Raw genomic sequence first — 17,784 nt, 5'->3', positions numbered from 1 at the left:
CCATGAAAGCAGAAACCATCCCTTACACTGGGCCTAGCTAATTAAAAAGTACTCTGTAAATATTTGTTGCTTTTCAGAAAACCAAGGAGCAAAATATTTTGATTACCTTATCACAAATACTGTGAAGGCAATTTCTAAAAATCATTGTTAGGCAAATCCATCCGAGTACAGACATGTATATAGGTAGTCATCAGCCAATAATTACAGCAAATTTTCTTTTTTTGCACATTCTTACCTAGAATGTGTTCAAATGGTAGAGTGCTCTGGTGTCCCGCTAAGAGGACAATAAAGAGCCACCTTTTTGAATGGCTTTCAAGTGACAATGGCAAAAGCAATTCTATGTAACAAACCTTCACATGTACCCCCAAAGATAAAATAAATAAATAAATAAATAAATGTCCAGATAAGTCTTCTGGTAGCTTTTGTATCAACACCAAGAAATCCACCTGATAACATTATGGTTTATCATTAAGATCATCAGCTTTGAGACTATTCTGCAGCTTAAAAAAAAAGAAACTATTCTACAGCTTAAAAAAAATTACTGCCTAAGTATAAAGGTGATCATATTTTTTCCACTATCCAGAGTTCTCTTCTTCCTTGTAGAATGCCTAGGAATATGTTCTGCTTCTAGGTAGTTGCATTAACTCATCCTCGTCAATAGGGTGAGGTTGCAATAGGCACCATTATCTAGATTTTGTTATTTTCTTTAGACGAGCAAACACATTTAGGGAATCAGACTTTAGATATCTTGGAATGGTTTGGGGTACTCCATTAATTCCAATTAGAAACCAGGGTCTAGCACAGGGCTTGGCACATAGTAGTTGTTAAATAAATATTTATTTAATACATCAATGAAAATGATTGCAGCAAAAATTTACCACAAAGACAATTATAATAAAGTTTATTGATTAATCCATAAACATAACCATTTAAAAATATATATATAAACCAAAGTATTGCCTTTGATTAATAAAATGAGGCTTTTCCTGGGTAGAAGCTCCAATTAACCAGCACAGTTCTTACAACGCTGAAGACCATTTTCATTGCAAGCCGTACACTTCAGGGCTTTGAAAGAGTCTGTGAAGCAGTTTCGAAACCCGGACATCTTGCTCCCATGGCACACGGAGCATGGAAGAAAGCCAAAGCCTCCACAAGAGGGACACTCATGTGGATGCTGTACTCTCTGTATAAGGTGGCAGGGGAACAAGAGAAAACAGAGGATGTGTTAGCATGAACAACTCAATCAGCCTCCCGGTCTTTATGAACTGTGAGTGGTCATAAAACAATATTGGCATAATATGGCTATACACTTGAATTCACCTACCATTAATACACATTACACCCAGGAAAGTAATTAGTTGAAATTCTCCTTCATTCCCCAGCCAATGGCCATCTATACCACAGGCTTGGTTTGTAAAGTGGGTAAATTTTAGGTTGAAGGGCACGTAACTTCAAGAAATCCATCATATGAAAACATCTGTCTACAAACCAAATAATTCAGAAGCTGGCTTTTTGTATTAAGGGAAAATACTTTAACTTTCCCATTAGTATCATTTAACAGTTTCATGTCTTTGTTTATAGAATAGCATATTAATAGCAAGTCTGGAAAATCAGAAAGCTAAAAGCTGAAGTGTGCAGGAGCCACTAGAAACTGAAGATTACTAATTATATTGTACATTTAGAATAATACTTCTTTTTTCAAAGCACTTTGAAATGCATTTTTGTATAGAATCTTCACCCACCCTAACAAGTACACATACAAACACCTTTTTCAGTAAAGACTTAATTCGAGCATCATTATCCTCATTTTATCTTTAAGAAAACAAACACAGAAATTTAGAGACATTTCTGTAAGTCTATTTAGCTTCCCACAGTAGCTATCAACCTTTCTATCTCAAGCAAAGGTAAAGTATCTCCGATAATAGAATGAAAATAGCCCGATAGTGTGTTGAGAGTAATACTTTTAAAATCATTTACATGCATTTCTGTTTGCTTTTCTGAGCATATCACCTTTACTGGTGTCCTCTAGTGGCAACCATCAGTTTAGGGGAGATTAGGTGCCATTACAGAATGAATACAAAGAGAAAATAAGTAAATCGATACTAAGCTTCCGACTTGCAATAAAGGAATTTGCAGCAGTGTTTGAAACCCTGGCTTTGTGAAGGGAATAATTGATAAAATAAGCTCAGGAAATGTGGATACACACACACACAAACACATACTCAGACAAACATGCTTAACATATTGACACATACATATAGCTTTTCTCCAAAGATTTATAATTGCACATATTAAAGCCTCAAAAATATTCAACCTAAAAGAAACCTGATAAACTGAGTTTAACCCATGATTGCTTCAGCACATAAAATTATGAGAATTTTTATCGAGTCAATAATATAATTCTCTCATAATTAGTAACCTGTGGGATGTACTTTGGTATTCAAACATTAGGATCTAATTGATACTTACAAAACATCAATCTAATATTGATATTTTAAGACAATATAAATGGGCATTTTCTGTATATAGCAGGATTCACTTGCAATTATAGTTTGACTTGACTATTATATCAAGATGGCTAAACTCATATAATATCTCATTTCTAATGGCACTGAATCACAGAAAGTAGTTGTTGTCAATCTGAATAAAACAAACAATTAATTTTGTCAAGACTGTAGAGATTTAAAGCTCTTCCAAAAAGATAGATTGAATATGTACAGCAATTTGGTCACTTTGTTGATGGATTTTTGTCATTTCTTTGTGCAAGAATTGACTTAAAAAAAGGATGCACTGCACTTAAATTTTGTGTAATATTAAAATAGAAAAAAGAAAAACTTTGAGTAAAAACAAACCCAATGATGGAAAAATAGTGTACTTTAAAAGCTAAATATGAGAAAATTCCTAAGTACTGGAGTTCTTATCAAATACTAGAAAGAATATAATGTAGATAGATCCTTGTCATTCGCTATTGCTATGACAGGAGATTATGCTAAAAATATTTAATGACTTGTACAACAAGTGCATCAAGTCAGAATAAATGCTGGGCTGGCCAAGGTCCTACAGTAAGGACCTGCAGGGACCCTGAGTCCAGCCCTTTACTCATTACTGCTAGATTGTAAATAGATCTGAGTTCCTAGTAAAGTAGAGTTGTCAGATTTTGCAAATAAAAATACAGGACGCTCAGTTAAATTTGAATTTCAGATAGACCACAAATAATTTTTGTTTAAGTATGTACTAAATATTGTATGAGATATACTTAAGCTAAAAATTATTTATAATTTATCTGATATTTAAATGTAAGTGGGCATCCTGCATTTTATCTGGCAAAATTTATAGGTTAGAGTTGACATAGAAGAAAAGAGATATTAATCCATCTTGGGCAATGTCTATTTACCAACCATATAAATTATTTCAATATCTCTTTTTTTTTTTTGAGATGGAGTCTCACTCTGTTGCCCAGGCTGGAGTGCAGTGGTGCGACCTCAGCAGCTCACTGCAACCTCCTCCTCCCAGGTTCAAGTGATTCTCCTGCCTCAGCCTCCCAAGAAGCTGGGATTACAGGTGCATGTCACCACGCCTGGCTAATTTTTGTATTTTTAGTAGAGATGGGGTTTCACCATGTTGGTCAGGCTGGTCACAAACTCCTAACTCAAGTGATCCACCCACCTCAGCCTCCCAAAGTGCTGGGATTACAGGCATAAGCCACCATACCTGGACCAATTATTTCAATATCTTAATGAGTACAAACATATTTCAATATTTTCAGTAACCACAACTGCTGTACCAGTGCACACTAGGTGAATATCAACTCCTGCTTTGACCCAAGACACTTGTGAATGACCATATTCTTGAACAGCCATATGGTTTTCTCATGAAATATATTTGGGACTACAAGCAAAGAACAACAAAGCTGGAATGAAATGTTAGTGCTATGCAGCTTTCTGAGCTCATTGTCTATGTGTGGCACTTCAGACACCAGGCTCTGAGCACACAAAATTCAAAATAGTAACTCAACACAATTAAAAATTATTTTACATAATGGGCCTACAACATGACTTACAAATATTACTTTCAAAGGCTAAAATATCAAACGTTAAATTCACTAATACCAAGAGTCTACTGTTCCTTCATAATTTATCCCCTTGTCAGAACAAATTTCCTAAAATAAACTTAATATATATATACCAAAGCTACATTTTTATTTCTAAAAATAATCACAAATACAACAAGGCCATTCTAAAATAGGATCCTCAGAGTCTGTGCAATTCTGTGATTAGATCTCTCTTTCATTCAAAGGATTGTTGAGAGGATTCAACGAACTAATTCATGGGAGGTGAATAGAACATTGCCTGACACATAGTAGGCACTCAATACAGTTAGTTATTATTAGCCATTATTTTATTAATAAATTCCTATTGAAAGGATTTTTATTAACTGCTACCTTAAGCTAAACTGCTTGTGGTCACATGACACAACCATTTTCTACACTTCTAAGAGTCATTCAATTTAAACACTTGTTCCATACTTCGCCTTCTGGTTTAAGGTTTTGCCACTGTAAGAAAGGGAGAGTAAATGTGTTTCAATTCATGTGCTATTTCTGTTGTCTTGGAGAATAGTGCTAGAAAGATTCTCAGGCTACTTCCATTCTCAGGAAAAATTAGCTATTTCAGCCATAAACGTAGGAGAGGAAAGGGATGGCTTATATCTTGTGTGGAGTCTTTGCCCCCTTCTCACACCAACCTGATGTGATAGACACCACCATTTTACAAATGAGGAAACACAGCCTCTAAGTTGGTTTTTAAAAAGTAATTATCAAGTTATAACTAGAAAGTGGAATATTGAAGAGGTCTCTTTATGAGCAAAATCCATTGTCTTCCCTCTATGATAGTAGTTTTCAATGTTTATTTGCATCCATTTTTTCCCAAATTATCTAAACATGAGATCCCCAAATGTAAAGCAGTTGAAAGGATAAACGCTATGACTAAAGCCAAAGGGGTGGTGAGGTGGGTGGGTCTTGAGGCAACCCACTAAAGCTCCCCAGTGACCCCTCAGCACCCAGGAATCTCATTCTTGCTACATCTTCCAGCACAATTTATGCTATTTGTTATTCTAATAAGAATAAATAATTTAGTCATGCCTAGCCATGTCTTTCAAAGAGCAATTTGTTATACTGGAAGTCTGGTCCTAATTTAGAGGGTTTTGTACAAAGAAAACCCAGTTGGGTTATATTAGATGCTCTTATATTAGTGTTGCTCTGAAGTCTAACCCTTCTGTAGACAGTTTTGCCCACAGATCAAGATAGAAAAAGAGCTAGGAATTTCCCAAAGAACATGGACAAAGTTTGGAGTTGGAGGAAGAAAGAATAACTGAAGTTGATGAAACAGACTTCTACTTTACTAATAATATTACTAATTATTAGTAACATTACTAACTAGTAACAAAACAGGCTTCATTACTATTAGTAACTATTAGTAAAAATACTGACTTCCACTTTTTTTTTTTTTGAGACGCAGTTTCGCTCTGTTTCCCAGGCTGGAGTGCAGTGGCACGATCTCGGCTCACTGCAAGCTCCGCCTCCCTGGTTCACGCCATTCTCCTGCCTCAGCCTCCCGAGTAGCTGGGACTACAGGCGCCCACCACCCTGCCCGGCTAATTTTTTGTATTTTTAGTAGAGACGGGGTTTCACCGTGTTAGCCAGGATGGTCTCGATCTCTTGCCCTGGTGATCCGCCCGCCTTGGCCTCCCAAAGTGCTGGGATTACAGGCGTGAGCCACCGCGCCCGGCCCTGACTTCCACTTTCAATGAAGAGATTGACTGCTGCGGAAACGTTGACCTGCAAGCAATTAAGAATCCAGGCAGACCTGGTTGAGAATAGCACACAGAGTACTGAATCTACAGACTGTGTCTCCTCTCCTCTGAATAGTGGTTTGGGTTGAGACAAGTCACTTTGGGGTGGAGCTCAAGAGAAAAAGAATGAGAAATCACCCTCCACTTTACCTCTTTCTGTTCATTTATTCCTGTGAGTGAGTTTTAAAAGATAGATACTCAGTGAGTGAGACCTTTTATTTATTCATTCCATTGCACAAATATATATTGAGTATTCACTAGCCAGGCACTGTGTAAGGCAATGGGAATATAGCAGTGAACCAGACACTTCTCTGCTTTCCTAGTAGTACATCTCAGCCTCACCCCTGAGTCTTGGATAGGTCTGCTCCATATTGCAGTCATCTCAACTAAAGCACACAAAATGTATTGTGTCTCTAACAAAGGACAAAAACGACAAACGACAAAGATAATGGCAGAGTTTATGAATGATTGTGAAATAGACTTCCTTTGTAGCAAAGGAAATTTGAAACTCAAATTTCAAGATGTAAGTTTACCCCCAGTTATGCAATATAGAAACAGGATGCTAAGATCAAGAGTCTTCATGTCTTCTTTGAGATCAGGAAATGAAGCTCTTATTATTTTTAACCTCAGATCATCAAATCCTATTCCAATAGAGCTTGAAAGTCCGTTAAGTATCCTATCAAAGAGGAAGCAACTTATCTGAGCCTCTATGACAATACACCTCATTATCCAGATTGTCTATGAAGCAGTATTACCCATAAAACAAATTGTCAGAGTACACGCTTGGCATTATAATCATCTCTGGATGATTCATCTTGGTCTATGTATTTTGTTTTAAACTAGATTCAAAAATTTAATTCAGCAAACTCTTAAATGCCTACTAAACACCCCTCTGCCTGACCAAGCTGCTAAAAAAATAAATAGAATCTTTTCTGATCATCAGTGTTTCCGGCATCCTTAATTTGCAGAGTTGAGAAAGAAGCCACTGAACAAAATGCAGACAAGGGAAATTTGTAGCTCATAATTCTAAATGTATAAGCCTGGATATAGGAGCCTGATTCTTAAACCAGATGGGATGAACTGCCATAAACCTACTTAAATAGATGTTTTTATTTCAGAGAGAAGCAGATGACATGGCCTGATTCCCCAGGTGAATCTATAGGTGGTATCTATGGCTGTAGCCTCAGAACAGGCTATGGCCACCCCCTTTCCCCTAGGAAGGACCGTCATACAGAGCTATACTTCTCCAGGGAACCTCAGGACAGCCTCTGACAGCTCCAATGCCTTGCACAGACAGTCTGTGCCATTTTTGACATACTAAGTGTGTAGCTGGGAATCTTTGCTCGGTTCTTCATGAACAAATAAGTGGTTACCAGCCCTCAGGGGAGAATCAGATTAAGTAATTTTTATAAGCTTTACCAAAAAAAAAAAAAAAAAAGGACAGAAAATGGACACTATGTTGGCAATCTCAGTACAAATGGCAACAAAACTATTTACTCATATCTTCAAAAAAATAACAAGGCAAAGCTTACTTGGAGCTTCTCTGCCATCTGAGATCTTTAATTCAGTGTCTGCCAGAACCAGTGGTATGGTAATATATCTCAGCACTCCCCTGGCTCTCCCTGCATGGACACCAGCAGAATTAGCTATCCATCTTGGTTATTGTTTTGTGAGGACTCCTTAGACACTCCGTTGCTTCTCATTTTTAGCCTATTTATTAACATAAATAAATATCATTTACCAAAAAGATGGTGGTTTCATTCATCCTTTCAGCCACACATTCTTTTATATAAAATAATAATTTTCTCTTTCTTTTCTTCTCTTGAATGCTTTGCCTCCTCCAAAAAAGCTTTGGATGAAAGAGAAGTCATTTATTTATTCCCTCAGAAAATATTTATGTGTGCCTGGGATATCCCAATCCCTATTCTAGGCACTAGAAGTAAATAATAAAAAGAAATGAACATCTGTGTTCACATGGAGCTCACATCTTAGTGGGAGGATTACCTGCAAACTGTAATTTCAGGAACACAGTCCCCACTGGTACAACCAACTCTACTGAGACCAGATCTCCATAGAAGCTATCACATGTGTTACTAGCTTCTGCTGCCTTTGGCCAGCTCCTCACGTTTGAGGCCACTAATAATCTTCATCAACAAATCAGATCGACTCAGCTTCCCCAGCAATTTTCAGTTGGGTGGGATATATGATAAGATTCTTGGTGCACAAAATATTTGGAATGATTTTCTGACTCCATTTCTGATGGCCCAACCACAGCTGCTAAGCCTCTCTCTTCAGCATCACTTGAAATAACTGCTAGAAACTGGAACCTGAATTATGAGGACCAGGAGCGGTCATAAACTACCACGTAGCAACCCAAGTAACAGCAAACTAGAACTTGCCAGGATATGTCTAGTGTTAGAGCCCTGTGTCAAAACCCAGCCTATTCCCTGGACCTAACATCTTTACTAGCTTACCTCCTAGGAAACTACTAACCCAGGTTTTGTGTCCTGCCACAGTATAGCCAGATTTCCTAGATACCTACATGCCACTTAATTTGAGAGTCATGGCAGCATAGGTTCATAGTTAATTAACATCATGGGTTTGGAGTCAGACTGATTAGAATCATAAATCAAATACTGACTACCTAAACACTCTTGAGCAAGTGATTTTGTCTTTCTCCATTCCCTTGCCAGTAAAATGGGGATAATAAGAGAACTCATTTAGCAGAGTTGTGAGCTTTCAATGATTTAATACATATAAAATGCCGGGAATATGTCTTGCTATATAGTAAGGACTGAAATGTTTCCTGCATCATGAAAATTGAACTCCTACTCTACTGTCAAAAGCCAACCAGAAAAGTGGGATCGGTTTGGATCTGTATTTTGTATCCCTTATCCTCTTTGCATGGCTCTCCCAGTGCTTCATTTCACCTGGTCTCTCTACTTCCTCTTAAACTCCAGCTACCTCTCAGGCAGAGTTCTGGGTTTTCTTGATTGACTACAAATTCTCCACCAGTTTTACTATATCCCAAAGCAGCCGAACATAGTGATGGCACCGCAGAGTTCCTATAACAGTAGAAAGCCAATGCCATACCATTATTCTGAACATTAAAAATAACTTAAAATATTTGTGCCTTATTTATGTCATCTGTAGAATGGAGACAAACTTAATGAAGAGAAAAACATCTTCTTTTCCAAAGTTTTTGAGCTGATGGAGAGAGAGAGATTATCTACCATGGTACTGTTGATCAGGTTGTAGAATTGAAGAATTACAGACTCAATGGAATAAAAGTTCAGAATAGCTAAATCAGTCATCAATCTGTACAAAGAAAAGCAATTAAGGATATTCATCCTGTAAGATCCTAAAAGATGCTCTTAAACCATAGAATTAAAATAGTATGATATTGATGCAACAAGAAGTAAATAGATCAATGATACTGCCTAATACAATTTAAATGAGTTTAAAGTGTGTACAGAGAATAATACACATAAACCAAATTGTTTAAATAAAAAGATATATAATAATGTAAGTGAATGACTTCACAGGATTGGGGTAGTATATGAGAACAGAAAGAAATAAATAGATCCATTCATACAGCTTTTTTAGCTAAGAGGAGTTTTAAGAGGAGCAAGTACACACCCCAATTTAATAGATAAAGAAATCAAGATACTGGCAGGTGAAAGGTTATGCCCAAAGTCACACAGCCAGAAGCAGAGCTGAGGAAGGAGCTAAAAATCTTCTGATTTCCAAGTCATAATACTTCAGAAATTATAAATTATGGAAAAAAGGAAATTTAAAACATTTTACAAAAACAAATTTACTCTCTGTATGTATCGCATGGCTTTTGAATTTAGAATCAGACCATAGTAAATTATTTTGCTAAAGCCCAAGCATTCTCCTCCTGTATAAGCACTATATTTCTGGCCATCATCCTCATTGAACCACAATGTCTAAACATACTCTATTGTTTGTATTACGACAAAAACTGATAAAAAACGATTTTGAGTTATTGTTATAGGTCTGCAGTACATTGAGAGGACATTGTTGTCTCCCTTAGCAAAGTACCTGTAAACAGTAGATACTTAATAAATGTTTGTTGAATGAATGAATCCATTGTTTTCCTTCTGTGAAAGGTCACAATATGAATAAAACATGAATCGTTCAATCAAGGAGCATCTAGTTCATTTGGGACATGAGTCAAATACTAAAAGAAAGGTAATACAAAAAAGACTGTTATAAGGCCCCTAAAAAGAGGGTTATAGGAATTCAAAGGCAGGGGAGATCAGAAATGACTACTGGAAGAACTGATACTGAAGATGGGCCTTGAAAATGGTGGAGGGAAATGAGGAATTGGAACAATATCATTCTAGGCAGACAGAACAACTTGCACAAAGGGATAGTAGTAAGAAAGCATGAGAAGCCACATAGTCCTTTCTTTTATCTAGAGTGGAAGGAATGGTAGAGAATCAGAAATTAGGTTAGCAAAGACTAGAGCAATAATAACCAGTAGTGACATATAGATACTGGATAACCATCTGACCTATTTCTCCTGGAAAGTCCTGTTTCACATTTGCTGTCCCAGAACAATTACTAACGCATACTTTTCACTCTCAAAGTGTCCCATTCAGGACAATGAAATATAGAATCTTCTTACAAATAGGGAGAAACAATCTGATAAAATAATTTAGCAGTGAGGTAATAAGGGCTTTCCTGTTGCATGTTAATTTTATAAGTATTTGAATAAGTATTTCTCTGATGTTATATGTATAAGCACAGGAATACAAATTAAAATGTGCTTTTTGGAGACACAAGTTTTTCTTTAATCTTTATAAATGATGTAGTAAGCTCTTCTATATGTAGGAAGATCCATGGGAAAAATAAAGTTGTTTCAATGAAAAATTTTAATGTGCATCAAGACCATTTCCTGACTTGAAACACCTCATCAACGTCTGTATTACAGAGAGTTGGGATCAAATAAAGCTGACCATAACACTCACCTAATAGTATGAGATCATTAGAAGTTAACATTAAAGTCACTCTAGCTGCAACAAACCTAATAACAGAAGATATCAAATTAAAACTGCCACATGTATCCTATTGCATATTTGTAAGAACATGGGGAGAGAGAATTCAATTAGGAAAACTCAATTATAATCAGAATGTGTTTAACATTTTGATTACTAAAACTAAGTTGCTGAAAGCACATTTACCTCAATTTTGGTTAGGATGTCTTGCAGTTCTCCTGATTCATTCATTGACAAAATTTTCTCAGCACCCTATTAACGAGAGAGAGTAGGGAGAAAAATCCATTTTTGTTAGTATTTGAGAAAATAAAGTTCTAACAAGGAAAGCTTAACCCACAAAATACTGAGCACAGTTCTTCCCTTTGGAGCTGAGTAAATGTACAACTAGGATGCCAAAGAGGAGAAGACATTTTTCCTTACTGCCACATACTCTTCCATCTAGTAAGTCTTACCTCAGGTAAGAGGAGGGTTGCCAGCAGGAGGCAAGCTCCAGGAAACCCACAACAGTTAGGTTTAAGTCCAAATACAGAAAGGGCCAGCATACTCTTCAGGATTGTTTAGGGAGCCTGGAGCCAGTCTACCATCTGGGAAAGGAATCCTTGGAGCAAATTCCCACCCTCGGTTATCTCTACCTTACTCCAAGCAGTACTAGACATGGCCCTCCTTAACAGCCATGCATGTAAAGATAGCAGCAGCTAACAGCAACAATAATGATAATGACTACCAACACTACTTAAGCAGATATTTTGAGTTTGGCATAAATATCATCTCCTTTGCCGTAGCAGACTCTATTATTTGCAGATATTGAGCCTCAGTGAGATTAAATAACAATTCCAAGGCCACACAGAGAGAAAATTTAAACACAGGTAGGGCATGCACTCCAGAGCTGATGCTTTTAACTTCTAAAACATTACTATGAAAGTGAGAAAGGGGACAATGTGTGTTTCTTTGAACTACTCCATTTTTCTCTCCTGTCCAGCTGCTTCCCATTCTACCACTCTACTTCCCAACATAAAACCATAGAGAAGGAAGAAGGAAAAACTGGAGTAATTATTTTTAATCAAAGATGGAGACCATGTCTGCCTTGTTGTCACTGTGTCCTAGGCGTTCAGCACAGTTGCTGGCTCAGAATAGGTATTGGATCAATTTTTGATCTGTGAACAAGACAGGGAGAAATATAATCCCACACTAAACATTTTTTATTCCTACTTGTGCTAAGCAGGGTGCCAAGCAGGACTCATTTAAAAAATAAAAACGTTCTAGTTCTTATGGAGGTTACTATATACATTTATGTAAAAGTGTATTTTTTTGTAAATGCACAAAAAACTAACCCACAGGGTAGAATGAAAAATAAGTGCCAAATGAATAATGAATAAACAAAGATAGGCTAGGAAATCACAAGAGGAGGAAAACTGTACTTTATGAGAGTAGAGAAGGCTTTCTGAGGTTGGTGGCGTTTGATCTGGACCTCAAAGACTGGATGAGGTTTCTAAAATAGGTTAAACAGTCCTATAGTATAGGAGTATTTACTTCTTGGTTCCATTTTATTTCAGTCTATCTTGTATAACCTATGTCATCATAATCACCATAAAAAATGTCAAACTGATACATTCAAAAGCAGTATGAATGAACGCACAGGGCTACAGAGAATATATATTGCTCTCTGAGGCAAGTTATATCTCTTTATTTGTTGGTAGTTGGGCCAGGAATACAGACGTGAAACCTCTAAAGTAAGAACAAAGGTAGTGAAAGCACCATGACAACACATTAAAGCCTAAATGTAGTAATAACTGGTAACATTTTACTTTTGCTATATTCTATTTCTTTTAAGAGATAGCTAAGTTAAAATGGGAAAGAACTCTGGGGAATTTGATACATGAACTAAAGCAGTAAAGAGAATATATGCCCCCATTTTTCTCAAATGAAAGAAAATTCCCCACAATGACTCCAAACAAAATGAATGTACCAGAAAAGCTATCACACATCTCCTACCTGGCTCTTTTCTTATGATAGCATTGTGTCTTAGTCAGTTGTTTAGAGTACATCGCATATGCCAAGAAAGGACCTGTCTCAATATTCTTAAATACAAATAACTCTTGCAGCATTACTACCACGGGAGAAGATTCCACATTGCAGTAGAAATGCAGGCTTTGCTTACGTTAAGCAAAGTACTTAAAGGCAAAGTACTTAAAGGCAAAGTACTTAAAGGTCACTGATTTTCAAGACACCTGGGTGTCTAGTATACAGGCGGTGTAATGAGTGCTTAAGGTTGGAAAAAAGCTGCTCCATAACAGAGGACAGGCAGCTGAATACCTACTTTCCTCACCCAGCCACTGCTACTCAACACAGCCTCCACAACCCTACCTGCCCTGCCCTCAGGTCTTTCCCTTGGAACCAGGCCTTTGGTCCCCGTGCCACATGCTGAGCATTGACAGTAGTCAAAGCCTCCTGTTCCCTACTGGGTCCCATGTCTCTGCCCTCCACTTGACCCTGTCATTACCAAGCCTAACAGCAAGATCCTACAGGGGACAAGGAAATCAAATGATCGCCTTCTCTCATCCTAAGTGCAGCAGCAGCAATAGCAGAATAGAGATTTTAGCCTACTTGGCACATTTCAGGGAAATATTACAGATCACTCCCATGCTGAGGTTTGGAGCATTTATCAGGGTAAATCTCAATCTGCCCTGCTTTCCCTGCATTTGCATATTCCAAAGGTCTCATTGCCACACTTTTTCTTATCAAAGACATTCTAATTATTACTTGATCTATAAAGAAACCTCTGTGTCCACAAAAGAGAGTGTATTTCCTTACACATTGACATTCTTAGGAAATTATCTTTTCCTAGTTGGTATTTGGCTAAGAATGTCAGACATAAGTTTGTTTTTACATACACTCCACCATTCAATTCTAATTATTTACTCTATTACTTGGCATAGTTTATCAAGACCTCCACGACAGCTATGGAAATATTTCTTCCATATTTTTAATTGGTTCAGAATTGATTTTTTCTTAAAATTAATATAATCCTGAAAATAATGATAATAGTAATGTGTTAAGTGCTTTACAAACATGAACTCTTCTAAGCATTGGTGCGAAGTAAGCATTTTTTAAGAAAGGAACTATCTCAGTTTTTTAAATAAAAAAACTAAAGTTTAAAGAGAATAAAGAGCATGCCCAGAGTCTTTCTGTTAATCAGTACAAGGCTTGGGTTGATCTTGAATTCAGGTTGAGCTGACTCCAAAACCTATACTCTTTCCATTGCACCCTGCAAGCTGCCTGCTCACTGATACAGCACAATTGTATTATTGAAAAATGGTACAGAGAACTCCTAGTCTGGGGTATATGAGAGACTGTGGTTTGAACTCACTGTTGACTAGGTGCCCAAGAAGCTCAAGTGAATTGAAGGCTTTCACTGCAGTGACTCCACGCCCAGAATGAACATGCCAGAGAAGCTATGAAATGTCCAAGTTCTGTTTTTATAAATCTCAGCATTGCATCTTATTCAGTTATTTAGAATAATTGCATATGCCAGGAAAGAACCTATCTCATTACCCTTCAATACATGAAAAAACTACCTTGCTCAAACACTTTACAACTTAAAATTCAGAGCAGTGAGCTGTAACATGTGAACAAGACACTTGGCTTTACATTTATGTAACAAACTTCACAGACAAAGATAAGATAATCTATTTAATTTTTCCTTATCTATGAATCACCAAGGAAGAAATACACGTTTCGAGGAATAAAAAAAGGTAGGAAAAGAAATCAGGCCTCTGCCAACTAAGATTGCCAGAAAAACACTTACCACATGACCTATGAATGTGTAAGTGTGCTACCGTACTCATTCATGCATTTATCCATTCATTCAACATTATTTTGAGTCTCCATTAGGAATTAGGCACTGTGCTGTGTTAAAGCTACACAATAAGCAAAAAAGCCACACATGCACACACACACACACACACACACACACAAACACACAACTGTTTCCCGTTACTGAGGAAATGTACTTTTGGGGGACACAGACTTTACACAAAAGATTACACAAATAAATGTAAACTTATTTATAATTGTTGAAAATAGTACAAAAGGGGCATGCTACAAGATGCTAAGAACACAAATAGCAAGGCAAATTTAATAAAATTTTTGGTTAAAAATTTTTCGTTAAAGGAGAAGGCTGTCTCCACAAAACAATCATTAAGTTTTTATCTTTAGCAAGAATAGCAGTTGACCAAGCACACAGAGAGAATGAGGGAGGGCAACTAATAGGGACAATAATGCTACCAAATATTATTATATGTACATGTCCTTTCATAGTCACCATTTCCCTCCATTCAAGATCAGAAGAAAAGCTATGTTCAATAAAACATCCTAGCAGAGTCTCTGCATAGCAGTTTGGGTTGATGCCCTGGAAGGAACATAGGTGAGACAGCATGCCATGGCATAAGCAATCTATTTTACACAATAAGCTAAAGAAAACAATAAAGTGATATAAATCAGCTTGTATTTAGCATACTCTGTTAGGTCTTAGGGAAGAATTGCTAAGTCAAGAGTTTCTAAACACTATTATCAAAAAAGAAAACAATCAAACATTTAAGTAGTTTTTCTCAAAATTTTTAAAGCCACACAGATTTTAGCTATCTGTGTACGGATATCCAGGCTCTGGAATTCCACATGGGACATCAACATTTGAAACTATTAACTTAAACATTTCTGAGGAGCCCAGAAGGACTAAAAATAAAGTTCACATTAACCAAAAAGAAATATAAATTTTAATGTATATATACACATATATTTATATGTGAATGCACATATATACATATATAATATATAGTTTTATTTTATTTTAATTTATATTTAGTCATAAACCACCTCATCTTACTAAGAAAGTAGCTTGCAATAAAAGATCTATACCATAGTATAATAAAATAGAAATTTAATGGAAATTTATAGGAAATACTCTAAATAAATCTCAAAATGGTAGCTATGGGTGAGCCTTAAATTTGATTCTGAGTTAGCTTTTTAGATGAAACAGTTTTCTAAGCACAGTAGTCTAAACAATATAACAATATCTTGCATAAAACTTTGGATGGACTGGTTGACATAATAAATAGTATTCTTGCTTTTTTGGTAACCATAAAAATATTGTTTTCAAATAAATGTTATTACAGAAATGGCTCCTACATACAACCACTACCAGTTTTTATCCCTTCTTCTAACTTAAACCAGGCTCCTTTTCCCTCTCACTTAACTGCTTCCCTGCCATTTATTTATCTTCTGTAAAGATAAATGAATATTATTGTTTACCTCATACTACTTGTTAGAGTATCTTCTAGTGATTAGGGTAAAACCCAAACTCTTTTTAGCATGGCCTACAAGTGTCTTCACTATTTGATTGCACCAATATTCTTAGCCCTGTCTTTTGATATAATAAGCTTCTCATACCCTGAATTTCTCTCCTTCTCCTGGACATCCTAGGTCCTTGCATGAGATTTTATGCCTTTACACATGCTCCATTTTTTTCCTGATATTTCTTCTATCTTTCTGCCACCACCTCTTGGGAAACTCCTATGCATCCTTTCAAACCCAATTTAAATGTCACCTGCTCAATAAAGCTTTCTTTATTTTCCCAGACAAAATCAGTCAATTCCTTCTTTGTGTTCTCAGATCACATTTTGCTCCACTGCACAGCAAGTCCAGTGGTGATTTCAGGGGCTATGACTTCTTCGGGCACACAGCATTTTGTGTAGTGCACCATAGATAATCAATCAATAAGTATTTGCTGTATTAACTTATTCAGAGTTTTTGGAGTAAACACAGCATTCAATTCCAAGTGGGTGTTTCTTTTAGTGATTGATGATTTCAAATAGAAAAACAAGCCAAGGCACATCAAAATGCACCTTTGTAAAGTGGTAGGGACCAAGCTGATGTGATGTGACAGTAAAAGGCCAGATACATAGAGGAGTGAGAAGGATGAATACTATATAAATGACTTCTATCGCTTCTCTCAGCTGGGCATTTAATGGGAACTGAAGAGCAAACCACTGGAGGCTGCACTCTCTGATGAGGACCAGGAGCATAAGACTCTTTAGTACTGGCTGATAAAGGATCCTTCTGCTATGTAATCAGGAGAGCAGATGGCAGGGCTGGCATTGAAGGAGTTTGACCCGCACCTAGCATGATGCCTGCCAAAAGATGTGCTCCGTAAATGTTTGTTGCTGTGACTACCATGCCCATCAAAAATGGGAGGTTTCATCAACTCTGCTTGGAGATGGGCCACCTGAGCCCCACCAAAAAAGAATTTATTTCGGAAATCAGCTCTGGATCTTTTCCAGTGCATGACCAGACCCCATTGAGTCCCTGGAGTTCTGTGCCAAACACTTAGGCCTGGAAAATGTTCAAGGCAGGTGTAACAATATCCCACCAGTGTCTTTAAAAATGCAGTAAAGGCTCCTGTGGATAATCTCATCCTAAAGAGCGTGGTTTCTCTGTATCCCTGGCAGGAAGAATTAACTGCAAAATTAGCTAAACTAGTTGACTTTTTTTTTTTTTTTTGCAATTATGTAATACAGACCTTTGCGTGTCAGAAAATGCCTGCGAAAGACAGTGATTTTAGTTTTATATAATTAGTGCTGAGCCACTTCTTTCAGCATAATTGTAAAGAACAATTTCCCATAGAGGCCAATCCTGATTTTTTATAATAAAGCCATATTATCAAACTAGATGATCGCAAGGATGTATTATTTGCTTCTCTATGGCAGAAAGCCGTCTCTCCCATTCCTTCGGAATTAATATCAAATTATATAAAAGTAATATCAAGTCCTAGGCTAGAAAACAGGTAGTGTTGGGAGTTGAGCTAGATAAAACCAGAAGACTGTTCTATTTAAAAGATTAAGATTGTTGTCTGCTTCCC

The 17,784-nt window shown here is 36.8% G+C and overlaps 1 protein-coding gene across 1 annotated transcript in view; it reads right to left on the bottom strand.

The window, feature by feature from the left end:
* Window positions 1–874: 874 nt before the first annotated feature.
* GRXCR1 (glutaredoxin and cysteine rich domain containing 1) overlaps window positions 875–17,784 on the bottom strand; it is a 137,676-nt gene continuing 120,766 nt past the window's right edge. The window contains exons 3-4 of the mRNA XM_003832232.4: window positions 11,058–11,123; window positions 875–1,183 (exon numbers count right to left, since the gene is read on the bottom strand). Of these exons, the coding sequence (XP_003832280.1) occupies window positions 1,004–1,183; window positions 11,058–11,123 (246 nt within the window). The 3' untranslated portion in view covers window positions 875–1,003. The remainder of the gene's footprint in view (window positions 1,184–11,057; window positions 11,124–17,784) is intronic.

This window comes from Pan paniscus, chromosome 3 (assembly GCF_029289425.2).
Source record: "Pan paniscus chromosome 3, NHGRI_mPanPan1-v2.0_pri, whole genome shotgun sequence".
NCBI lineage: Eukaryota > Metazoa > Chordata > Mammalia > Primates > Hominidae > Pan > Pan paniscus.
Note: the sequence above shows the minus strand (reverse complement) of the source record. Positions and strands in the feature narration are given on the sequence as shown.